Source organism: Equus asinus, chromosome 2 (assembly GCF_041296235.1).
Source record: "Equus asinus isolate D_3611 breed Donkey chromosome 2, EquAss-T2T_v2, whole genome shotgun sequence".
Taxonomy (NCBI): domain Eukaryota; kingdom Metazoa; phylum Chordata; class Mammalia; order Perissodactyla; family Equidae; genus Equus; species Equus asinus.
In genome coordinates this window covers 59,077,248-59,102,820 of record NC_091791.1, presented here as the reverse complement: position 1 = coordinate 59,102,820, position 25,573 = coordinate 59,077,248, and the positions used below count along the sequence as shown (strand labels likewise).

At 50.4% G+C, this 25,573-nt stretch overlaps 2 protein-coding genes across 6 annotated transcripts in view; both read left to right on the top strand.

Moving 5' to 3' along the window:
• LRRC20 (leucine rich repeat containing 20) overlaps nt 1-2,526 on the top strand; it is a 78,413-nt gene extending 75,887 nt beyond the window's left edge. For 3 of the 5 annotated variants that reach the window (XM_070489408.1, XM_070489417.1, XM_070489411.1), the window contains exon 5: nt 7-2,526. In XM_070489408.1, coding sequence (XP_070345509.1) covers nt 7-164 — 158 coding nt within the window. In that variant the 3' untranslated portion in view covers nt 165-2,526. The remainder of the gene's footprint in view (nt 1-6) is intronic. The other 2 variants (XM_014840314.3, XM_014840315.3) reach the window with 1 other exon arrangement.
• A 10,482-nt stretch (nt 2,527-13,008) lies between these two features.
• The window catches only part of NPFFR1 (neuropeptide FF receptor 1), a 44,415-nt gene continuing 31,850 nt past the window's right edge, over nt 13,009-25,573 (top strand). Inside the window, exon 1 of the mRNA XM_070519351.1 lies at nt 13,009-13,362. Coding sequence (XP_070375452.1) covers nt 13,009-13,362 — 354 coding nt within the window. The remainder of the gene's footprint in view (nt 13,363-25,573) is intronic.

Here is a 25,573-nt window from a genome sequence, read left to right as displayed (position 1 = left end):
CCCCAGCAGATGTGCCCGTGGAGAAGCTGGCCGCCATGCCCGCCTTGCGCAGCATCAACCTCCGTTTCAACCCGCTGAATGCCGAGGTGCGCGTCATTGCACCACCGCTCATCAAGTTTGACATGCTCATGTCTCCAGAGGGCGCTCGGGCACCCCCACCGTAGGCCTCTCTCCTCCTGCCCACCCACCAAGGGACAGAGGCCACCTGGCCTGACACCCTGAGGGGAGGGTGTCCCTAGGCCCATGGGAGGCCAAGCTTGGGGGACTGGGGGTGGGTGGGCGGAACAGTGCGTGGTGGGGGGGTGCAGCCAGTCCAGGATAGACAGCTTAGAGCAGTAGCGGGCCCTGGAAGGCCCAGAGAGAGGAGGCGCGGTGGGGGCTGGAGCCCAGACTCCAGGCACTCACAGCTTCCGTGCAAACTTGGGCAGACCCCCCACCCTCTCTGAGCCTTGTTATTTGGGAAAAGGGGTGGAGGGGGGAACCTTTGCCTCCTTTGGGCTCCTTGGAGGCTTTTTAGGCAAAACATGCCTCCAAGTTACCCTCCAATCCTCGGGCACCTTCTGAGCCCACAGATGAGCATCGCGGAGCATTTTCTGGGCGCCTGTGGGTTTGAGGCCTAGTTTCTAGTGCTGAGAGCCAGTCGCTGCCCTGAGACGCATAGAAGACAACCTCCATCTATTCATTGCTTCCTGAGAACCAGCCTGGATGAGGCCCTTCCCAGGGCCCTGTGGGTCTCTAGATTGGTGGGAAAGCTGTGGAGAGTGTGGCCTGGCGCTGCAGCGGGCTGAGAACATTTACATAGCAGCCCGAGGCCCAGCAGGCCGAGAGACCAGGGAACACATCAAGTCAGCTCTGTCCTTCCTCATGATGTCAGTGGGGTCAGAAGTTCTGAGTGCTCCTGGGGACGGACCAGGTGTGCCTGGCATCAACCCTTGAGCCGCAGGAGAAGTGGCCGGAGAGAAACAAAGCCACGTGTGCCTGTGGCTCTGGTCTCGGGTGATTGGGTGGCCACCCCCACCACACTCTCCTTCTGGCTGCCTTATCATTGGTCCATCTCGGGACAGAAGGCACCACGGACCACTGAATTTGTGATCAGCCAGCTCCCAGGCCACCACCCAAAGCCCTGCTGACCTAGTCACTTCTAAGCCCTCAGCCTGGAGTCTAGGATGTGACCAACCTTCCCTGTTTGCCCAGGACTGAGGGGTTCCCAGGACATGGAACTTTCACTGCTAACACTGGGACAATACCAGCAAACAGGGACAACTGGTCCCCCTGCCAGGTGGGGGCCTGGGGCTCTTGCTTTATGACAACGTCTGTGGTTTGTAGAACCCTTGACCTCTTGATCCCCAACTATCTACCCCCCACCTTCTGATCTGTGGAGCAAGCAGGCTCAGAGTCCAGAGCCCAGCTTGTCTGGACCTTGGTCTTGATCTATGGGAGACACCTGAGGCCCCATGACTTGGACAAGCCAGGCCACCCACATCCTATGTCCATGGACTGGTGGCCACTCTTCTACTCCTAGGATTAAGCTGTTCAGAGCTGAGAGCACTGGCCCTTTCTCAGAATACTCCCATTCCCTTTATCCCAGTCCTGGGGCCTGCCCCTGCCCAGGCGTCCTGTCTCTTGGCAAGAAGCTGACAGCTTGGGACCATTGTTGGTTCCTCACTGAGCACTTAGCGTTCCGAGAGATGCTGTGTTCCCTCTGCTTATCTCACAAGGCCTGGTTGGCCAAGCTCTGGGAAAGTGGTTCTCCAGGGCTGCAGAATTCAGCTGTGGACACTGGGGACAAGTTGGGGCTGCAGTAGTCCAGGCTGGCCTTGCCCCACCCACCCTGTGTCCTGGAGTGCAGTTTCTCCTTGTGGAAGAAGGGGTGCACTTTTCTGATACGCACAAAGGCGTTGTGTGGCCAGAGCCTTGCAACTCAAAGTGTGGTCTGTGGACCAGCAGTATTGGCATCCATGGGAGCTTGTTAGAAATGCAGAATCCCAGGCCCCATCGCAGACCTCCGGAATCAGAACCTACATTTCCATGAGATCCCAGGTGACTCCTGCAAGCACTTTACAGTTTGAGAGGCAAGGGCCAGGGGGCGACCCTGGGGATGTCCTCAGAGTGGAGGGTGAAAGTTCTCAACTCTCCCCCTGCCATCCCCAGGGCTCTGAGTCTGTGCTCCCCCTCCCTACACCAGCCCCCGGAAACCCTGGGCTTCTTAGAACTTTTCAGAGTCTTCATGGCACTCCCAGCGAAGGGAGTGACCAGCGGTCTCCAGGAAATGGGGGTCAGGTGTGCCTGGCCCTGTGGCCACTGCCTTTCTGGTTAACCTCTGCATGCCAAGTTCCTGCTTCCCCAGGTCCTCACCTCAGGCCTTGGGAGGGGTTGCTTCTAGAAGCTGTTTTCTTTCTGCTTGGCCAGTTTGCCCTTGCCTCTCTGGGAAAGCTGGGGCAGTCAGAGAAGCCCCAAATCAGAGCCCCCCGTGTGAATGAGCCCTTAGCTTCAGTCTGCAATAAAGAGTGCACTGGTTTCCTCTGCCTGGTTGGCGACTGACTCATTCTCACTGCACAGACCTCCCGTAGCCTGGGTGTCAACCCGCCCACCTGGGAAGAGGAGGGACTGCCCCTCTTGAAAGCGTGAGGTAAAGAAAGCCATTCAAGGTGTTCCTCAGAATATTCACGGATGGGCGCAGGCTGCAGCCACACAGGATTGACATGTGCCCTAACACAGTGCTGCTGCAGGGCAGCCGGACGTCAGCCCTGGGGGAGGCCCGGACACCTGGGAAAGGACAAAGGGACCCACTGTCCCCACATTTTTACTTTACTGATGGGAGAAATTACACTCTTGGTGGTTCATTCTGCAGGGTCTGTGCTTCCCAAAGAGGAGTCTCTGGACCAGCGGCATCGACATCACCAGGGAGCTAGTGAGACATGCACATTTCTGGCCCCACCCTGTATCTAGAACGAGACACTCTAGGGGTGTGGCCCAGCACTGTTTTAACAAGCCCCCAGCTGTTCTGATGCAAGTGAGAAACCGCTTCCGGGTACACACTTAAAGTCAGTCTTTGTTTTCTAAATCAGAAAGGCCAACCTGAATTTGCCTTGAGTTTTAGCCCAGACCCTGCATTATTTTTATTTAACAAATACATACGGAGCTCACTGGGTACCAGGCAGTGTCTAAGCGTGTTATAGATGTTAACTCCTTTAATCCCTGTGACGTCCTAGCCAGCTGTCTGAGTTGGACAAATCCCTTTCTCCAGGCCCTGTTTCTGTCTGTAAGGTGAAGGGGCTGCACCGGGAGATCCTCGAGGGCCTTTCTGGAACTCGCATGGTCACTATTTCTCCGATTCGGGGGCCCTACCATAACTGTCCCCTGAGCCTGGACTCAGGCTGCTGCCCACCCCCACCCAAAGGTCAGACGGAGGACTCCCATCTGACTCTGTCTCTTCTTGTCGAATGCTGACTCAAATATACCATCAGATCCCCCTATTGGTCCGTCAGAACTGAGCCGACTGCTCGCCGAAGGGAGAGCTCTGCCCGAGTCTGAGGAGCGTGTCGGCACCCGGAGGGCAGAGTCTCGGTGGATTTCGGGTCTGGTTTCAGGTGGGGCTCTCAGTGCAAGGGAAGACACCTCGACTGGGACTGAGTGCAGATCATGATATAGTTTAGGATCGGTGGACACAACAAGGGGTATGTTGAGGGGAGCGGTTGATCTTAAGGTGTAAATTCTCTTTTTATGCTGTTTGCTGAAGAGTTGAGCAGTTTGGTGTTCCTTTAAATGATTCTTTTGGGAATCTCCTAGAATGAACAATAAAATGATTTACAATTTACTTCCTGGGCAAGATTTTCCTGGAATAGTAGTACCGTCATGTTGAAGAAGATGGATGAATAACCAAGTCTTATTAATGTAGACAGTAGGCTGTGTGGGGTTGGAGGGGTTTTTCTTTCTTTGAGATATAATTGACACATGACATTATATTAGTTTCAGGTGTGCAACATAATGATTCAATATATGTATGTATTGCAAAATGATCACCACAATACCTCTAGTTAACATCCCTCACCAACATAGACAGCTTTGATTCTCAGTCTCCCCAGTACCATGTTGGACCCTAGACCCTTACTTTGGAGCTTCCCTTTACGTGAAATGTGTCTGTCCCTTCTCAGAAAGCCAGCCCTGGGCCGGGGAGCAGTTCCTGGAAGGGTGAGCATTGGCAGCCGCCCCAGAAGGCCTGGCCAGAGCCTGGGAGAGGTGCCAAGGCCTGGGAGATGACGTGACTCAGGGCATGGACTGGGCCGGGCCCAGGAGCAGCCAGACCTTGCTGTGGATGCGTGTCTCAGGGCCAGGTGGGGCAGAACCATTCCTCCCAAAAGGGACCCTCTGCTTTGGGTCCAAGCAAGAGCACTCTGTGAGCTCCTACTGTTTATCAGGACTGGGCAGGCACTGTATGATTTCTCATTTACTATTAGCAACACTCCTCTTGGTGCCCACTCTGCAGATGAGGCAGGAGGCTTAGTTAGGGGTCCACATGTGGCTAGGAAGGAGCAGAGCTGGGGTTTGAACTGGAGGCTGGCTTGGATAGAAGAAGCAATCACTTTTTCCAACTCGCACCTTCCTTCTCCCATCACATTCCTGTAAAGAGGCCTCTCTGAGCCTTGCTTTTCTCATCTATGAAATGGGTTCTAACCTGCCTTCCCTGATGTCGTGGGGGTTAACAGCAGAGGGTGGAGGAAAGCGGCCCTTAGTGGACAGCAGTGTGTCCATTTCACCTACCTGAGAATGTCCTCACCCATCTGCTTACGCCTGCCGTGTGTGGGCCCAGCCTATGGTGCCCTGACTAGAACCTCGCCTCCCCAGGCAGTGCAGAGCTGCCTGTCATACCTTTCTGGAGCACATCTGGATGCTGATGGGAGATTTACTCCCACAGGGAGTAAGAAGACCCACAGCCCACCGCTCATCCCATCTTCACAGTTCAGGAATCTATGAAGCTCCTGTCAGGCCTCAAGGACCACTGAAGACAGGATGATAAGGCATTCGACGCCTTGGCCAGGAGCCAGCTGGGGCTCATGCTACTCTGTGTACCTCCAACTTCTTACAGCCAAGGGACCTGTGTACCCTCTTTCCTGTAGACGGGAAGTACTTAAATTAGGGTATCTTCAAGGGTGGGACCTGCAGGACTGCCACATTGCACAATTCTGATGGGTGTCATTCACAATGCATTCCAGCTGATTGGCACCTGTTACATGGGAAACAATGTGAATGGGCCCCTGGAGTTGTGCAAGAGGTGGTGCTGGATCTCTGGACCATCAACGAGAGTCAATCACTGGAGTGCTTTAAGAAGCACATTCCCCAGCCCACCTGAGCCCCAGTAAACCAAACTCAAAGCAAGGCCCACACCGCTGCACCTTAAGTCTCTATTTCTCCTCCACACAGCACCCAGAGGGACCTTTTAAATCCTAAGTCACTCGTCTGCCCCAAGTCCCACAGTGGCTCTCCACTGCACTTCAATGTGAAGCCAAGTCCTTACAATGGTCTGCAAGGCCTGCCTTCTTCCTGTTACTTCAAGCTTTCCTTTAACACCCAGGTGTGCTCATGCCTCAGGGCCTTTGCATCCCACCAGGAAAGTTTGCTTCCAAACGACTAACAAGCAGTAGGAAGTCTTCCCCACTTTGGTCTTCCCATCCCTCCCAAGCCATGATATTGTGGCTGGGCCTTTTCCTAAGTGGAGTGGCCAAAAGCCAGAAGGCATGACCTGAGGGAAGATGTGCAGCCCTCTGATCCCCCCCACTAGCCTGCCACTGTGCCTGAAGTCCATCAGTATGAGAGCTTTGCTTCTGGTTAAGCATTGTCCTCTTCTTACCACATATAATCATAGGTTCTCTACCCACCACACAAGAGGGGCCAAATAAAAACTGGAACACCAGACTTACGGCAAGGAAAGGTTTTTATTTCGGGTGACATAAGCCAGGAGACAAGAGTGAGCCCTCAAATTTGTCCCATCTCCCTGAAATATGGAGGCCAGGGGTTTAAAGGTTGCAAGGAATGTGTCTGCTTGTGGGGAGGGGGAGCCTGTGGCCTTGCTGGTCAGCACTTTCCCACCAGCCTGCATTTGGCTGTGTGAGGCTGTTTGCAAAGAGAAAGATGGTGAGATAAAGGAATTTGCAGGTAGGTGTCCTTGGTTGTCTGTCTCCATGGTGGCTAGTGGATTCTGGTGCCAGGAAGCCAAGGAGTAAGCAGGGAAAGGGCATGAGTGCTTTGGTTTTAACCCCGTATATGCTGAGTTTAATGTAGGGGAACCAATATCAGGCCAGTATCAATTCCCCCCTATTTTATGTTCCTTCCTCAATCTTCAGGGATTTGGGGTGACAACTTCTCTAGCTTCTTCCTGCTGAATCAGAGCATAGGTTGCTCTATCTCAATGAACCAGTCTTTTAATAAGACAGTGATGCAGGTGGGCTCCCAAAGTTAGGCCTGTACTGCATAAGTAAGTAGCCAGGTATTTCATAAGAAGTGTTTCTAGAGAAACAAAAAGAAAAGGTTAATTGTTGGAGCAAATTATAAACCAGTTCCTGAGCCCAGGGGGCAGCCAATCGAAAATATTTCTAGAAGTCAGGGTTAAAGCATTTTTTGCAGTTTGAAATGTCTCTGATGGTGTCATTGGGTGTTCAGGTATCTTTCTGAATGGCTTACATAGTAGCAGGCATGAATCCCTCTTAAGTTTATATTAAGATGTCCAGCTTAAGTTTGCAGGGCTTCAGGGAAAAAAAAAAAAGAGCAAGTTCAGTTTTCAATGATTCTGAATGAAAATGATGGAAACATTGAAAATGTTAGTTTAGAGATCTGTAGCCAGATATTTCAGAAGACTAGATGAATTCAGGATCCAGTCCAGTTAACAGATATAAACCAAAACTTCAGACAATTAACAGAACTAGAATCTAATATCCATGAATGTGTATTATAGTTTTTATTTTTCTCTCTAAAATCACCCTCATTTTTACTAAAGATATCCAAATTAAGACCCCATTGGTTTGCAAAATAAGTCTAGTTTTAATAAACTTGGCTCAATTATTTACATAAGTATAGCAAGAATAGCAATTGATCATATAGGCTCTTTTAAATCTGCTTTGCTGAAAGTTTTTATAAGGAATCTCAGGTTGAACTTTAAAGGCCTCTCAAGGCCAGGAAAACCAGACCAAGAGCTTGTCATCAGACTCTGCCTGTAATATCTATAGATTTGGGTGAATTCCTCTCTTCTGAGGTCCTCAAAATATTGAGGTTCCTTGCACCTGCCAGATAAGTAACCTTCTTTACTTACCCAGGATGATTGATGGGAACACGTGAGCAAGATACCAGGCCAATATTTTCAAGTCCAGCTGCTGGACTGCTTCCCAGGAAATCTCAGTCAGCCTGGAGCTGCAGAGCCATAGGCAAGAGCCTCCTGGCTGGCTTGCCAAATTGTTACCACATATAATGATAGGTTCTTTAACCACCACACAAGAGGGGCCATATAAAAACTGGAACAGCCAGGAGACAAGAATGAGCCCTCAAATTTGTCCCATCTCCCTGAAAGATGGGAGGCCAGGGGTTTTAAATGTTGCAAGGAATGCAGCTGCTCATAGGGTAGGGGAGCCTGTGGCCTTGCTGGTTGGTGATTTCCCGCCAGCCTGCACTTAGCCTTGTGAGGCTGTTTGAAGGGAGGAGGATGGCAAGATACAGAAATCTGCAGGTGGGTATCCTTGGTTGTCTGCCTCCGTGGTGGCTAGTGGATTCTGGTGCCAGGAAGCCAAGGAGTAAGTAGGAAAAGGGTATGAGTGCTTTGATTTTAACCCCACATATACTGAGTTTAACGTAGGGGAGCCAAAATCAGGGCTGGTATCACTCTCCCTGTGACCTTATTCCAACCCTGTCAGGATTGCAAAGGGGATTCCTATAGACAAAGCTGAGAGGTTGGACCAGACCCTTTCCTCTCAGAGTGTGGTCCTCAGATGAGCAGCAGCAACAATACCCAGGGCCATGTTAGATCTGCAGAGGCTAGGTCCCTCCCCAGACCTTCTGAATCAGAATCTGCATTTTAACAAGCCCCTCCATGTGATCCAGGGGCATGTTAAAGTTTGAGAGGCATGGCATTCTGTGACTTTAAGGTCCCTCTCACCTTCTCAAAGTCTCTGTGATAGGCAGTGCCAAAGTATAACTTTGAGAAGCTAAAAACATGAATCTTGTAAATAGAAGATGAACATGTATCAAAGATTTTATTCAACTCATTAATTAATGAGGGAACCAATAAGATAGTAAAGCTGTTTCCCAGAGCATTTGAAGAACTGGAGTTATCATAGTCCTTAAAAAACAGTATTGGAATAAGATTGCTGTTACATACAACACTGATCAATGTCCTATAGGATAATAAATAGTCAACTTTAGAGTCGACTTTTTACTGGACACAAATCCACAAATTAACATGTAACTTCACAGAGTCCCTTAATTAATGGTAACTAAGAAAACCACAGTGGTACGTTCTTGTGGGCAAGCCTGTGGACCAGTGCTTCATGCGTGCAGTTATCATCTTGGCCTCACTTCTAGGTTTTAAGTAATATTTCCTAAAAAAATTCCCCTGGGAGGGCATTATTATCCCTGGGACCAAGTTGATCATCTGCTGTGTGTTTCTGTTAAATGACTGGGGACACCCAAAGCTTGAGGCAAAGGAAAGAACCAGAGGTGCAAAAAGGAGTAGAGAAGGAGAAAAGCATCTGAAATAAAAATATGTACTAGCAGCTTACCCTGTGTCTGTGACTATGCTAAGTGCCTTGCATTTCTTTTCTTATTTAATCCCCACAACAACATATAAGGTAGCTACTATTTTTATTTCCATTTTATAGATGAAGATGCTGAGGACTGGAGAAGATGAGAACCTGGCCAAGGTCAGACATTAGTCAGTGGGGCAGCTGGGATCCAAACCCAGGCCTTTTGACCAGAGTCAGTGTCTCTTAGAATCAGTGTTCAAGGCCTGGGGAATGGTTTACAAAAGGCCACGCCTCACCTGGAGGAGGCCCCTGGGCTGCCCCCAGAGAGCTGCACACCTTTCCCAAGAGGCTTCAACACCTTCCCAAAGACGTGTTCTTCCTGGCGCCATGGAGACTGACCAGAACCCCTCCTTGACCTGGAAGCCCTCACCACCGCTGCCCAGGGTGCAGGACCCAGCCAGAGAGCTGGACTGCCCCAGTGTGCCCCCCTCCCCAGCTCCTCCTCAGGAAGAAACTCCTTGCCCTGGGTTCTCCAGAGGAGAAGGTAAACTGTCAGAGTGAGAAAGTTCTGGTCCAAACCTCTCCGATTTTATAGATGGGAACACTGAGTTCCAGGGGAATGTTCGAGAGTGTTCCAGAGGGCACGTGGAGTAATCTGCTCAAGGACATGCGGGGAGCTGCTGGCAGAGCTCAAATGAATGCCCAGGTCTCCTGGCTCCTGCCCTGGTTTCCTTCTGGGCCCTTGCTTGGTCCTGACGTTTGGGAGCTCATCTGCTTAGCACTCCTGACCTCTGCTCCTTGGCCATGCTGTCCTAACTGTGCTGTGGGAATGAATCAGCCATTAGAACCCTCACTTGTCATTTATGAACGCAGATACCAACTCAGACCTCCTTCCTTGGGGAGAACTCACTAATAAGCATTTTAAAGCATTTTGAAGGAATTGGTCCTCAGAGGCTGGCTGAGGAGAGGGAGGGGTACCTCCTGGCTCCCAGGAAGGGACCCCACCAGCCTCCAGACCTCAGCCTCTCTGTAGCTCCCCTGGCTTCACTCTTCAAGGTGATAGTCCCTTCTCCCCTACCCACCACCGCCACCAAATAGATGAAAACACCAGCAGTGTGCCGGGGGTCTGCTTCCCAGGGACCATACCGCCACGAGGTTCAGACCTTCTTCCCCTTCTCTGTGGATTCTAAGCCTTTTCAAAATGGTGGCTATGCCAATGGCCTTCCTCATCCCAAAGGCCCACATGCATTTCCGATCAGGGAGCAATAGTCTGGGTCTCCCAGTGGAGATGCTTGGCTTTCCCACCACCAGGGAGGTATCCCACAGAGGACTGTGCAGCTTCATGCCAACCCTTCCTCAGGCACCTACCAACTCTCTCAGGCATCTCAGAACCCACTTCCAACTCTGCTTAGAGGAGAAGTTCAGGTGAGAGGCCAGCACAGGCCTTGTACATTCCATCCACGCCCACCGAGGGCCTGTGACCAGGAAGGATGCCAGGTCATTAAACCTCCAAGGAGAAAGGCAGTCCTTCAGTCATGGTATTGTCCCCTTTGACTTCCATCACTGCCCCCTAGAAAGCCTGATTCTAAGATCACCCTCTACCTCTTCCTCTGCTCCCTGTGGACCCAGGTCCACATTCATTCCAGTCGGCACAAGAGGCCCTTCTCCCTTCTCAATCCCACCGCCCTCCTGCCACCTCTTGGTACCCAGCTTTTCAGATGGAAATCAGTTTCCAGGATGGTAGGGCTTTCTGTGGAAAGGCCCTAGGCCACAGCTGTTGGAGGTGGGGTGGGATGGGGAGCAGCTCCCCTGAGGATGAGGAGCCAGGCCAAGGGCTTGGCCAGATTGGGCAGAGCAGGAAGCCCTGAAGAGCAAGGAAGTGATGGGACTCCTCGAGATGCACAGAGACTGGCCTGGAAGACTGCACCCGTAGTTTCTCAGATGCTCCCGGGGTGCCACGAACCTTGAGGGCAGGCTGGGGTGAGGGGCAGCAGGGCCAATGCCCAAGGAGTCCAGAGGAGTGTTCAGCCTCTTTCCTCCACTGTCCAGCTGTGCAATATTGGGTAAGGCATTAGCCTCAGTGGCTCCACGTGCAAAATAGGAACAATGGTGCCTTGCTTGTCTGAAGGGCTCTGGACTTGAGGTTCAAGGCTGGGAAGTAGCCCAGCCCTACGGTCCAGTAAACCTGGGGGAAAGGCATGCTCTGACTGTGCCTCAGGTCTCCTGGGAGCCCCTTTGGGGTAGGGAGGGGAGTGAGAGGAGGCACTTTTTTAATCTGCATGGAAAGCCCTTTCTCCAATCTATCTGGCCTCTACCCACAACTTTGGGGATGAGGACGGGCCCTGTATTTTTGGCACTTGACTTTTGATCCTCAACAACAGCCTGGAGAAGAGGATCATAAATCCCACTTTACAGATGGGGAAGATGAGGTTAGAGGGCTTAAGGGACTTTCCCTGCCCACTCATAATAAGTGGTGGAGGAAGGATTCACACCCGGGTCTTTCTATCCATGGCACTGCTCTGCCTGCCCCTCAAAGGCTGGGCCCACTGAGTTCATTCTGTGTGGTGCCAAAGGTACTTGGGCACTGGACAAATGTTCTGATGATGGAAGAAAGAAGTCTGTAGAAGAGGAGGCAGAAGGAAAAGAAGCTCTGTCATCCAGAACCATTCAAATAAAAAAGATGCGGGGAGGGGAATTGACCACAAGCTTACATTAATGCACTAGAATGATGTGGCTGCTAACAGAAGAAGAAAGGAGGGGAAAACGAAGAAGGAGAAAAAAAAGTGGAAAGAGAGACTGTTTTTAAAGCCTAGTCCAAGTATTTACTGTGGTAAGTGCTTTACTACATGGCAAATACTATTATTATCCCTATTTTGTATATCAGGGGAAACTGAGGCACAAAGAAGTTATACAACTTTCCTAAAGTCACACGTACACTAAATGGCAGTGCTGGGCCAGACTGACTTTACAGCAGTGTCCTGAACTCTGCATTGGTCAAAGGGGCTTGATAGGACTGTGACAGTTCTAGGTCCTGACCCAGAGGGATTTCAAGAACTGTGAGCACTTCCATAGGGAGGTGGACTCAAGATACTACGTAGCTACCATTTATTGAGCACTTCCCATCTGCCAGACACTCTTCCAAGGGCTTTCCACAGAGTACTCCTTTAATCTTCACACCTCTAGGAGACAGGTGGGATTATTTTCCCCATTTTACAGATGAAACTGAGGCAGGTCACAGGAAGAAAAAAGCCCAGAGAAACTCAGGTGTTTCGTCCACAGAAGGGCAGACTTGAGAGAGGGCACCCTCCCTGCCCCCTCCTGCTGCCTGAAGGGCCGTCCTGCGGGAAGAGGGCTTGATGGAAGGGCAGGAGGATCGGCTGCTGGGCCTTAGGATTGGACACCTGCCCCAGGGCAAGGTTAGACTCAATGACCTCTAAGCCCCTTCCAGCCCTGAGACTCTGCCAGCTACTTGGGGCAGAAGAAGAGCTAGAGGGAAAAGAATAGGAAGAAGCCTGATGTGACTGGTTTCCCCAGAGTCCCCCTGGAGTAAACCCATGGTCCCCAGTAAAGGAAGAAATGGGCCATTCACTCTCTTTGGTCTGCGTGGAACCAGAGATCTTGATTCATGTGATAGAAGTCTATGGTAGTGGTTGATGGGTGCCTTACCGTGGCTGAAATGGTTGGGGAGAGGCAGCCTCTCATCCAGCTCAAGGGACCATCTTTCGAGCATTTACCACGTGTTAGGCAGAATCTGACATCATCTGATTTACTCCCCATGAAATCATTTCACAAACGCAGAAACTAAGACTCAGGTGCTAGTAACACACTTGCCCAAGGATAAGCATCTAGTGAGCACCTGGGCCAGTTAACTCCACAGTCAGTGGTCATCCAAGGGACACACTGTCCCCACTCGCAGGGCTCAGAGCTGATAGGGAGGCCCACCTCCCTCCTTTGGCCCTCCTGTGTATTCACAGCTGCCTCTCATCCCCTTCTCAGGAGGGCCGCAGGGTCCTGGATACCAGCGTCGTGGCTGAAGGTCAGACTGAGTGGGGCAAGGACGAGGAGTGGGGACAGGGGTTGGGATCTGGGGCACCAGGAGAAGGGTGCAGAGTTATTGGACGTCGCTGCCAGGGCTGCAGCGGGCAGTGGGGCGTGTCCCCTAGTTTGGAGGGGTGCTCTGTCCCTTCCGAGGGAGCCGCATCAGGGAGGCGGGCCCGGGACGCCCCCGCTCGGCTGGGTGCCGCGGGCAGGGGCTGCGGCCCGCACAGGTGTGCCGGTTGCCATGGCGACGGCGCTGCCAGCCCCCTCCCGCCCGCCCGCCCCGGAGGCGCTGGGCAGCGGGGCGGCGGAGCCGGGCAGGCAGCAGCGCTGCACCAGAGTCTTCAGCCCCGGCCATTGGCCGGCTGACTCCGGGCCCGAGGGGAGCGACACCCAGCGAAGGGCTGGGGCCTGCGAGCGCACCATCCCTGCCCGCTTCCACCGGACTTCGGACTCGATCCGCGGAGCGCAGAGGCAGAGGCGCGGGCCGGGCAACCCAGCGCAGGGAGACAGCTTCTCCCCTGTCAGCTTGGAGGGGCCCGGTGCCTCCCTCCATCGGAGACTGTCCCGGAGCGGGCGGGAGTGGGCAGCATGGAGGGTGAGTGACCCGGGGACTGGGGGTGATGGGACCGGGGGTGGGCGCGGTACTGACTCAGGGGCAGTGAGAGAAGGGAAAGAAAAGGGCCTGGGGTGTCCAGTCACAGAGGGCTATCCAGAGCCAGACACTGTGACGCTGTGTGTGTGTGCATGAGACAGAGACAGAGAGACACTGAGAGAAAGACCTAGAGTGCTCTGTAGTGTGTGTGCCCGTGTGTGTGTGTGTGTGTGTGAGAGAGAGAGAGACAGAGACAGAAAGATAGAGATAGAGAGGGAGAGAAAGACCTGAGGTGTGTCGATGTGTGCATAGCATCTCCCTCCTGCCTGGGCAGGGGATCATTTGAAACCAGGTGAGGACAGCTTGGCTATTAGCTTTAGAGAAATTGTAACTGGCTTTGCCGCTAGAAGGGGTGGGAGTAGTGGGGGAGATGGAATTCTAGACAAGATCTCCATGCAGAGAGAATTTCTCTCCCTGGGGGAAAGGGGAGGGGACTATGGACCACATAAAGCTCCAAGCCCCTCTCTCAGCCAGTGTGGGCAAGGGAAACTTTATTTAAGCTAAGAAACTGGAGGACTGAAGGCTGGTCCACTGGCTTGCTGGGTGTCCTTGGGTTGGTGCCTAAACCTCACTGTGCCACTGGTTACCCACCTGTTGAAAGGAGAAACTTACATTCAGCTGGCTTCACAGGGTGGGGCTATGAAGGCTGTGAGGGTGAAAAAAGAAGATGTGTTGAATAAATTCATGCTGGTAAGAGAAGACTGCTGCAGGAGGTAATAAAACCCTGAAATTCTGAGCAAGTAATTGTAAACACTGCCGGCAAGAAAGAAAAGGGAGTTTTACAGAACATCTTGTGCGGCTGCACTTGTAGCTTTCCAGTGAGCTAGGGTTTGAAAAGTGCGCACACAAAAGATGCGATGAGGAATGCATAACCCAAGATGAGTCTGGAAGATTGGAAGGATCTCTAAGAATAGTGTTAGCAAGACTCTGAAGCCCGAGAGAAGAGAAGCTGGGGAAAACTGGGGAAGAAGCTTCAAAGTAAGTAAGGACAACAAAAAGGAATCTGCTCAGGGTTTGGGGTGCGTGGTGTAATCCTAATGCACAAGGGAGGACAGGCAGAGCAGGGCACCGGCAATTTTAATTCAAACAGTGGAATAAAGAGCATAACGAGGAAATTGAAACCCAAGACAGGCGATGGAGAGACGGCATCCAGCCACATACAGTCGGAGCCCAAATGACATCCCAGGGGCCTGGAGGCATTTGCAGATGTAATCATTGCCTCAGAGGAAATTACAGAGAGTGAAAGAAGTGCCAGAAAACTGAAGATGGGCAAATGTCCTGATTTTCAAAAAAGAAAGAGAGTTTTTTTAAAAAAAAAAACCTCTAAAGTACTAAGATTAATATCAACCTCTGCTAAAATTCCAGAATAAATAATCAAACACAGAGAACACTTAGGAGACAAAAAAGCAATCACACTTCTGAGGATTCTTTCAAAGGACGCCATTCTGTGCACTCACAAAGATAGGTGTGTGAGCGTCTGCCTCACAGTGCGCGCTTGGAAACCATGTAGATGTCCGTAAATTAAGTAAATTGAGTGACGAGACACACCTGCAGTGGCATGGCTAGGCAGACATTAAGAACTGTGTTTAGGATTTTGTTTACTGGTATAAGAATATATTCACTGCCTACTGTGAATACTACTTTTTAAAAAAAAGAAGCAGGTTTTAGAACGTGTGTACTATGATCTCCTTTATGCAAAATTACATAGGCTTATTATTGGATATATATGTAAAATATATGCAAGGAGATGGTCTTTGGATCTATCACCTAAGAGATAGGTCTAACATCTTTGAATTCTCCTGCCCCTGAAAGCATACCCTAAGAGAAGGGCTGGGTACAAGGAGTTTATTTGGGAGGTGATAACTAGAGGCAGAAGTCAGAAGGGTGAGATGGGAGAGGGAGAAAAAGCAAGGAATGGGTACATGAATGAACTGGGTTTAGCTGTGGGCACTTGAGGGTTCTATCCCTCTGGGGACCCTCTGAGAAAAGTGCAGAATGAACCTGAAATTCTGCCCACACGAGATGAGGAGCTGACTGCTGTTCGCTCCTCTCCATCGATTGAGGGTTGCCCCACTCCTGCACTTCTAGGTGGTTCCTGATCATGGCTTCAAAGAAAGCAAAGCAGAGAGACCCCTGGACGCAGGCTTGAAGGGGCACTAGAAGTGCAAGGAAGTGTCCACCCCAGCGAGAATTTTTGGGCCGAGGGGCTGTGGCAGGAAGCATCACAAAGGCGTCAGCCGTGGGGCTTCTCTCTGGGCGGGAGAGAGTTTGCTCAGTGGTGTTTGCTCTCTTCTTTCGCAGTGCTCAGAGCTGTTTTATAATAAGCACGTCATTTTTATAAAAACAAAAAAAATGTTTCAAAACGAAAGAAAATAATGTAGTGCTCATTAGGAGCCAATATTAATGCTCACTGAGAACAAATCAGCCTAAACGTACCAATTTTCCTCTTTCAGACTGGGTCTCTGAGAGATAGAAAGCTGAATTATGAGGTTTCAGCAGGATGCTGCAAAGATTTCTCAGAAAGCCCTGTGAACTGATGGAGAGACGTGGGAAAGGGGCTGGAGGACTGACAATGGAGCTTTCATTAAAGGCTTAAATGCAGCCTGGAGATCCCTTGGACTCTGACCTTGATGTGACATTAAATAATTTAGAGGGAAAGTAAAAAGCATGCTTATGAAAGCTGTGGATAAGAGCCATAACACCCACACGGCAACAGATTCAAGGTTTAAGGGTGTCTCAACATGCCAGAATGCTGGGTCCAATCTAAGAAAATGAAAGGTAAAAGTAAGTGGAATGCAAAGTCCTGAATTTAGGTCCAAAAATCAATTGCATACATTTAAAATGGGGGAGATCTGGCTTGTATTCTTGAGGAAAATTACTGGGGGGATCAAAATGTACTGACAGTAAGATGGGCCTGGAATTCCTCTCAATGAAGAGTGGAGCCCCTGAGATGTTCAGTGTGGGAAAAAGGCAGGGAGAGGGCGATGATCCTGGGGACAGCAGCTCACCTTTGTTCTCTGTGGCTCCAGAGAGCACGTTACAGTAAGACAATTCAACTCAACATCAGGAAGAACTTACTGTCACTCAGAGCTGGCCTGGAAGCTGTCTCCTCATCAGTTCTCATCCAGCTTGAGTAAAGGGGACTGAGAAGGGGGCAAAAGGGGGAATTCTTGGGTGGCTGGATCAAAAACATGGCCTGGAGGGTCTCTGAGGGCCCAGAAGCCTGCTCCCAATGCCTGAGGACAGACACTGCAGTCTGCAGAGCCCCCTGCTGCGTTGCGGGGGCCAGCCGGGCAGTAACCCCCGTCCAAGCCTTCCCACTGGGCCTTGACTGTGGTGGCGTGCTGTGCAATAAGTCAGCAAACGACAGCAAATCAGATCCACTCCTAGTGGCTTCCTCAGAGTCCCTCGTAGCCTCCACAGCTGCCTACTGGGCCTGGGAGCTCTGTGGCTGGGGGACGCCATAGGCTGGGAGGATATATGTTCACACTGGCTGGAGGAAGTGGGGACGTGGCCTGTGCAGAGGAAGGAGGCCACTGGAGAGAGGAGGTGGCGAGGAGCAAGCCAGCTGGCCTCCCTGTAGCCCAGGACACAGAAACATTTTGGAGGTCCAGGGGGGTTCTGCTTTTCCATGCCCCTTGGAAATGCTGCCAGAGACACTGTGTCCTGTTCTTTTTCACAATGCACTTCATCCCCTTGGGGTCGCCCATCCAGCCTGGGAGGTGGGCAGGGAGACAGCCTCACCCCCACTTAACAGATGATGAAACTGAGCTGAGGAGCTGCAGCTTGCCCTGGCTTGAAACTACAGTGGGTCTGCTGGCTCTCTCTGCACAAATGGCCCAGATTCTGGGGACTCTTGGGGCTGCAGCCTCCATGGAGCCCACCTATCCACTGTCTGCACCTTCCTGTCTTGCTGGGAGTGAGGAATGGGAGGAATCTCAGCTGCTGCTGGGGAGGCAGAGGCCAGGTAGATGCAGTTCTGGTTCCCACTGGGGCCATGATCTGTCCTATGGCAGTCTGTCCTGCTTCTAGCAGTGAGTAGAAGCAATAATTATAGTAACTATTTCTCCTCCAATTGTTGTGTGGCCCTTTCTATTGCAAAGACCGCAGGTTATTAGAGCCAGGAAAGGCCTGAGTAAGCAGCTGCTCAGCCTCGATTTCACAAATGAGGAAATTGAGGCACAGAGAGTGGAACTGACAACACAGCTAATTTCTACCAGATCTACTTAAGATATAAATATAAAAGAATTAAATTCAATCATTCTTTCTCAAAAACCTTTTGCTACTCTGTCATTATTAACTGAAATTGCACCATTAGAGCTTTGCTTTTTCTGATTTAAGATTTGACTCCCTTTAAAATGGAAACACCATAAAGAGACACAGCACTTTAAGTTGTTATGAGTCATTTCCTCATCCATGTGAACAAGTTTATCAGAATCTTTCCTAAAAGAAGATCCTGCTAGGAATAGGGAGAGAAAGAATATAAGTAGCTTTGGACAGGGACACTGAGACTCTAAGTGGTGATTCCTGGTTGGGAGATATTGGGTGGGGGAAGAATGAATCCCAAAGGAGGTAGGTGTTCACTTCCATTACTTCTCAGCTGAGCCCAGACTAGGCTGGCTCTCCCTCTGGCCACTGTGTGCCTGCTTCTTCAGGAAAGGTTTTAGATGACACAGGCAGTATTTGTGGTGTCAGCTTTGCAGCTGGAGCTTTGGAATGGCAATGCCCCCTTAAATCGAGGATCCTTAGTTGCTGTCCGTCAGTTGCTGTTAATGGACACTGGAAGTCTTAATAGCTGACCTGGTGATGCCCAGAGAGGATGAGAAATGGTTGAAGGTGGCAGAGCCAGAGCCAGGCTTATCTCAGACTAGGTCACCTGGCTTACTTGATTCACCCTGAATCTTGGGGCCAAGTGAAACCTAAGGCTCCACCACTGCTGCCCCCTGTGTTCTAAAAGCAAGTCTCTTTATCTTTGAGCTTTAATTTTCCTATCCGTGATGTGAAAATAATTCTCCTTTCCTTGTCAGAGACAGCTTGATGTTGTATAACAAGTATTTCAACAATAATGAAAATGGTACATATCAGAGCCTATGGAATACAGCTAAAGCAGTGCTTAGAGGAAAATTCATAGCCTTCAGGACCTATATTAATTGCCAATGTTCATTAATCATCTCTATGTTCTAGGCCTGGTGACAGATAGTGGAAAGTATTCTGAACTGAATTAGGCATAGCTTCACCCTCTGAGGCATTTCTAGCTTAGTGAAAGAAAAAAATTCTACACATAGCTGAAGGAGGAAACAGAACATGACCAGCACTGCAGGTAGACCCTGGGGAAACAGTCATAGAGCCCAGAAAGGGAGCTCCAGGGCATAGGCTTAGCCTTACCCAGAGCAAGAGAGAGGAAAACCCCTTCCCTTTCCCCCCTCACCTTAAGTCTCTTCTACCCTATTTTCTGAGGTCTGGAATGCCTTTGGATGTGCTGAGAGTGTAGGCTTAATATGTGAGTAAAGAGCAATGAGGTGACTTCAGTTTTTGCTGAGAGGTAAACACCTTGCATCAGAACCTTCTTTCCTGAATATGGGTTTTGATAGGTAAAACAGAAAACTGGAGAGCTCCAGGAGGAAGTGAGGAGAAATGAAAAGATTTCAGAGTAGGAGAAGGGAAAGGACAAAAAGAGGCTTGTTTGAGGCTCCTGCTGGCTGCTCCAGGAACTCCTCAGCACCTGTCTTTGGCCTCCGTCAACCCAAATGAGCAGGCCCACCTGCTCTCACTTGCCAAGAAGGGGCTGGGCTTGTAAAATCTATATTGCTGCGGTGGGTGCCTGGGCTGAGGTGGCTTCAGCTCGGCCTCCAGGAGGGCAGAGTGAGGTCTCAGGAAGCCTCCTCCTCAGCAGGGAGCCTCTCAGACACCCACCTTTCACTCACCTGAGTGTCCCAACACAGGCCTTGCCGAGACAGGCTTTCTCAGGAACAAACCCAAATGACTTGGACCCTCGCTGTGACCCTTCCAGCCCCTGCAGCTGCCTGGAAGATAGCTAATGCGGTCAAGAGGCAGCCCTTAGGTCAGAGAGGACCTTTATAATTTCCTGTGATATTGCACTGGGCCTGGTAGCAACCCCATGAGATGGGGAAGTGCAAGAAGCCCAGGTCATCCATGTCTGAAAGCCAAGGAGGACACAGGGAGATCAAGGGTATCTCCCCAGTTCACCTAGGAGTACCAAGGGGTGGCATAGGGAATTAGGTTCCCCCATTATCACTCTCCAAGTCACCCTAAACTGAAAATCTCCAAATAACTGTGCAAAAGCAGCTTTTTTTTTTAAAGATTGGCACCTGAGCTAACATCTGTTGCCAATCACTTTTTTTTCCTCCTTCTTCTTCTCCCCAAAGCCCCCCGCTACACAGTTGTATATTCTAGTTGTAGGCCCTTCTGTTTGTGCTATGTGGGACGCCACCTCAGCATGGCCTGATGAGCGGTGCCATGTCCACACCCAGGATCTGAACTGGCGAAACCCTGGGCCTCCGAAGCCAATCGCGCGAACTGAAGCACTCAGCCATGGGGCCAGCTCCCAAAAGCAGATTTGAGACAAGTTCCAAACCTTCTCCTTCAAACTAAGTTCCCCACCCCCCAAGCTCCTCCTATATGCAAGTTCTGGAGTGACCACCACTGGGCCAGATCTCAAGGCCGTGTTTTCTGGCTCCAGGTCAGTGTCCTTTCCCGCCTGCCTCAGTGCAGTCTCTGTGGAAGACATGGCCTGTTAGCGGCAGCATAGGGACGGCAAATACTTAACCTGGGGAGCAGGAGTCTTGGGGGTCTATGGTGCTGTCCCTACCCATCCCTACCCCTTCCGACTGTCCCTGGGGTTCTGATCCTGAACTCTGCAGACTCCAGGAGGTCCAAGGATGATCAACTTTAGTCCCCTTGTTTTAGTCAAGACACTGGGGTTACAAGCAACGGAAACTGACTCTCACTAACTTAACCAACAATGGGGATTTATCAGAAGAGTGTGGGTAAGTCATCCAGTGGAAGGAAAAGCTGTTCCGAGGACCCAGAGTCGGATCCAAAGCAGAAGTCAGATTGGCCATCCTTTGGCCAGGGGCCAGTGCAGACCCCTGATTGACAGTCCCTCTAAAGCTGCATGCAGGGAGGAGGGCTGACTCTCCAAGGGAAAAATCAATGCTAGAGAAAGGGATAACGCACGCAAGGTGCGCCACAGCTCCAGATGCCCACACTCCCCTGAAAGTGTGTGTGAAACATTGAGAGAAGATCCGCAGCTTTCAAAGACTGTAAATTCCATCTGGACAGAGACCATTTCTTGGTATAGCAAGACAAAGCTCTGGGAAAGCGTCTGTGAAATGGATTCAGGTGCATCAGGGTCTCCAAGAGTTTGGTGATCCCCAAAATGTTAACCACCACTAAACCCGAGCGTAAGCACCTTGAAGGACTGTGTAATTCAGTGGTTCTCAAATCTGGCTACACTTGCAAATCGCCAGGGAGGTTTAAATAAAAATACCAGTGCCTGGATGCCACCCCTAGAGAGTGATTCACTGGTAGGGATGGGGTCTGTCTTGTTAAAAGCCAAGTGATCTGGTGGGCCGGCCCGGTGGTGCAGTGGTTAAGTTCGCATGTTCTCCTTCAGCGGCCGGTGGTTCGCAGGCCCTGATCCCGGGTGTGGACATGGCACCGCTTGCCAAGCCATGCTGTGGCAGGCGTCCCACATATAAAGTAGAGGAAGATGGGCATGGATGTTAGCTCAGGGCCAGTCTTCTTCTTCAAAAAAAAGCCAAGTGGTTTTGCTATGAGTCCAAGCTGAGAAGCACTGCCGTAGTCAGTATGTTCATCACATTGATCAGAGCTTCCTTCTGATTAGGAAGGTCAAATGCAAGTTAGTGAAAAGGTAAATAAAAGTCACTTAAAACACCCCCTGTGACAAACACTGTTAATGTTTTTGTTTTGTCATTTGTACACACACACCCCCTTTTATATGACATGCAGATTTACAGTGCACCTACATAATACTTTGTAACCATTACAACTCTTGGTCAATATTTCCCCCCTACACCATTAGAGCTTGTTCTGTTCCTTAGGATAAACCTTAGAAGTGGACTGGCTGGCTTCGGGAGTGGGTCCCTTGTCAGGGTGCTGGACAGATGTGCCCCAATTGTGAAGGCTGAACTGATTTGTCCCTCCTCCCCCTACAGTGCACGGCCACACTCTAGCCCTCACTGAGCACTTTTCATCTCTGCCAATCTGACTGATGAAAAGCTTACCCCAATGTTCTCTCTCTCTGTTTTTTTTTTTTTGTGAGGAAGATTGGCCCTGAGCTAACATCTGTTGACAATCTTCCTCTTTTGGTTTGAGGAAGATTGTCACGGAGCTAACATCCGTGCCAGTCTTTCTCTGTTTTATGTGGGATGCCGCCACAGCATGGCTTGACGAGCGGTGCTAGGTCCATGCCCAGGACCCGAATCTTTGAACCCCAGGCCGCCAAAGCGGAGTGCATGAAATTAACTACTCAGCCACCAGGCCAGCCGCACCCAAATGTTCTTTAAAATTGCATTTCTTGGGTTACAAATGAACATGAGTGTTTTCCCTTGTTCATTAGCCCTTTGTCCTATTTTGTGTTGTGTTCTTCAGCGAATCCCCACAGCCTCTCAGCCCCGGCCGGTTCCCCCAGGACACTCTCAGGAAGCAGGTGTTGAATGGTGAACCCAGGTCCCTGGTCTGGGGCTGAGCTCCCGAGTGGTACCAGGACAGTGGAGCAGGTGGTGATAATGATGAAGTTAGTGTTAGTGGGAGAGCTGTGAACTCTGGGAAATACCCAGACTGATTCTGAGCTCAGGGCATTCGTTTTGGTGGTGGTCTCTCTCTCTCTCAGACATCTTTCAGGCTTTGCAGGGAGGCCCAAACCAAGAGTATTATAAAAATATTACTCTCAGGGGCTGGCCTGGTGGCGCAGTGGTTAAGTTCGCACATTCCGCTTCTTGTCGGCCCCGGGTTTGCCAGTTCGGGTCCCAGGTGCGGACATGGCACCACTTGGCACACCATGCTGTGGGAGGTGTCCCACATATAAAGTAGAGGAAGATGGGCGTGGATGTTAGCTCAGGGCCAGCCTTCCTCAGCTAAAAGAGGAGGACTGGCAGTAGTTAGCTCAGGGCTAATCTTCCTCAAAAAAAAAACACAAAAAAATATTACTCTCATATTCATTGTGCAGTTTAACACGGTCGACACTGCTGCTCCTGAGCTAACGTGCCGTTTTGTGCTGGTTTCAGCCTGTCAATAACCAGCGTTGTGGCTGGGCCACCCTCGTGGTTCTTAGAGTGATTGCAAGACGCCTTCAGCAAGATCCATGAGGAAACTGAAAAAATAAAGGTTTATTACTTACAAGACCTGGAAATTACACAGCACACTGGGGCCACACAGCGAGGTTGTGGGAGAGAGAGAGCGCGTGGGCCTGGGTTCTGCTTTTACCAGTGTTTGGGAGGGGGCTTAGGGCACTCACTCTTTACTGGTGAATTTAAAATATAGGAGCAGGAATTTAAAGTGCAGGAAAAGGAAAAAAAAAAACCCCACAAGTGGTCCAAATAGTTATTGAAATCAACCAAGATCTCTAAAAAAAAGCAGCCTCTGTGGGGGGAGGAGGCTGGCTCTTTTTTTTTTCCCCCTTTTCTCCCCAAAGCCCCAGTACATACTTGTGTATCCTAGTTGTAGGTCATTCTAGTTCTTCTATGTGGGACGCCGCCCCAGCACGGCCTGATGAGCAGTGCCAGGTCCACACCCAGGATCCCAACCAGTGAACCCTAGGCCGCCGAAGCGGAGTGTGCAAACTTAACCACTTGGCCACAGGGCTGGTCCCTCTTTTTACATATATACATATATATATATTTCATTGAGGTCACATTGGTTTATAACATTATATCAATTTCAGGTGTACATCATTATATTTTGTATTCTGTAGACTGCATCGTCTTCACCACCAAAAGTCTAGTTGCCAACCATCATCATACACATGTGCCCCTTTACCCCTTTCGCCCTCCCCAACTCCCCTCTCCCTCTGGTAACCACCAACCTGTTCTCTGTATCTTTGTGTTTGTTTGTTTATCTTGTTCATATGAGTGAAGTCATACAGTAATTGTTTTCTCCCTCTGACTTATTTCATTTAGCATAACACCCTCAAGGCCATTCATGTTGTTTCAAATGGCAAGATTTCATCTTTTTTATGGCTGAACAGTATTTCACTGTCTTCTATTTCACGTCTTTATCCACTGATGGGCACTTAGGTTGCTTCCATGTCTTGGCTATTACGAATAATGCTGCAATGAACATAGGGATGCAGATACCTTTTCAAATTAGTGTTTTCATGTTCTTTGGATAAATACCCAGAGGTGGAATAGCTGGATCCCATGGTATTTCTATTTTTAATTTTTTGAGGAAGCTCCACACTGGCTCTTTATCTAGTTGTGTACTGGCAATGTGTTTATTTGAGATAGCCAATGCTGAAGGGGATGCCTCTTTGAAGTGATACCTTGGCAATCAAAGCTTAAGTCAGGCACTTGCATTACAAAAAAGGAAAAAACACGACTGTCAGGGCTTGAACTACACATGCATTGAGTGCCCCATGCCTGGCGTCGCTCCAGGTTCTCGTCACACGTTATCTCGCTGACTCCTCATCACGACACCTTTGCAGTAAGTGTGAACTTATCTCCCTTTTACTAGTGAGGACTCTGGTTTCCAGAGAGGTGACATGACCTACCCAAGGTCGTAGCCAGGAAATGTGTGTTCCCATTTTAAAGATGAGAAGGGTAAGTTCCCACAGAGGTGAGGAGTGTCTTAGTCGGCTGGGGCTGCTATCACAGAATACCATAGACTGGCTGGCTTATAAACCGCAGGAATTTACTTCTCACAGTTCTGGAGGCTGGGAAGTCCAAGATCAAGGCACAGACCAGGTGGCTGGTGAGGGCCCGCTTCCTAGTTCATACGCAGCCATCTTTTCGCTGTGTCCTCACATGGCAGAAGGGACAAGGCGGCTCTCTGGGGTCTCCTTTGTAATCCCATTCATGAGAGCTTGCCTTCATGACCTAATTACCTCCCCAAGGCCCCTCCTCTAAATACCATCACACTGGGGATTAGGTTTCAGCATATGAATTTTGAGGGGACGCAAACATTCAATGTATTGCCTGAAGTCACCAGAAAGGAGAGCTGGGACTTCCCGGTCTCTGTGTATCCACTACCTCCAGGGTCTTTGCTCCAAGTCCTTTAGCTCTGTGGCTCTCCAACTGGAGAGTGCCTCGGAATCAACTGGAGGATACATTACAGCAGAGATACCTGGGGTTTTTGTTCCCTAGGGTTTCTGGTTCCCTAGATCAGGAGTGAGGCCTAAGAATTTGCATTTCTAACAGGTTCTGGGTGATGCTGCTGCTGGTTCGGGGCCACACACTGAGAGCCAGTGCATCTCCATCCTCTCTCTGGCCCTGGGCTTTCAGTGGCCTAGAGCTGGATCTCTGAGATCATCAGACGCTGTGGAGGCAACCATTATTATATCCTGAGACCTCCAGGAAGCTCCCCAAGTATGGGAATTGCTTAATTGGGCTCAGCGGATGATTTTCACAGGCTGTCATGCATCCACAAGGGCACTGGGTAGATCCCAGAATGATAAGTCCAGGGTGTTAATGAGGTCTCCAGCTGCAGGCAGGGACCCAGGAGGGGTGAGAGGGCTGCCTGCCTCCAGACCATCTCACCCCAGCCCAGGGGAGTTGCCAGGAATAGGAAGGAGTTTTTCCTCCTTGAGAAAATAAGCAGTCTATAATGCTGGAAACTCGCCTAAGTGTAGAGACTGCTGCCCAGGCTCTGCTGAGGGTCTAGTGATGGGCAGGGTTGCTTCCAGACACTTCCCAGGGACAGACTGTGGCAGGTGAACTCACTGAGCAGTTCTCTGAGGCTTAATGAAGGCAGTAGGGGAAACACACAGACTGGAGTCTAGCCAGGCAGACCGACAGATTTCCCCAAGTCATGCGGACTGATTCAGAGTTGGTTTTGAGGCTCAGCAGGGGTAAGCCACATGGGGAGGCTCCCAAAAACTCTGTGGTGGGGGTTCTTTCTAAAGGACCCTAGAGATGGCCTTCCAACGCCAGTAATGCAGTTGGGAGCAAGACTATGT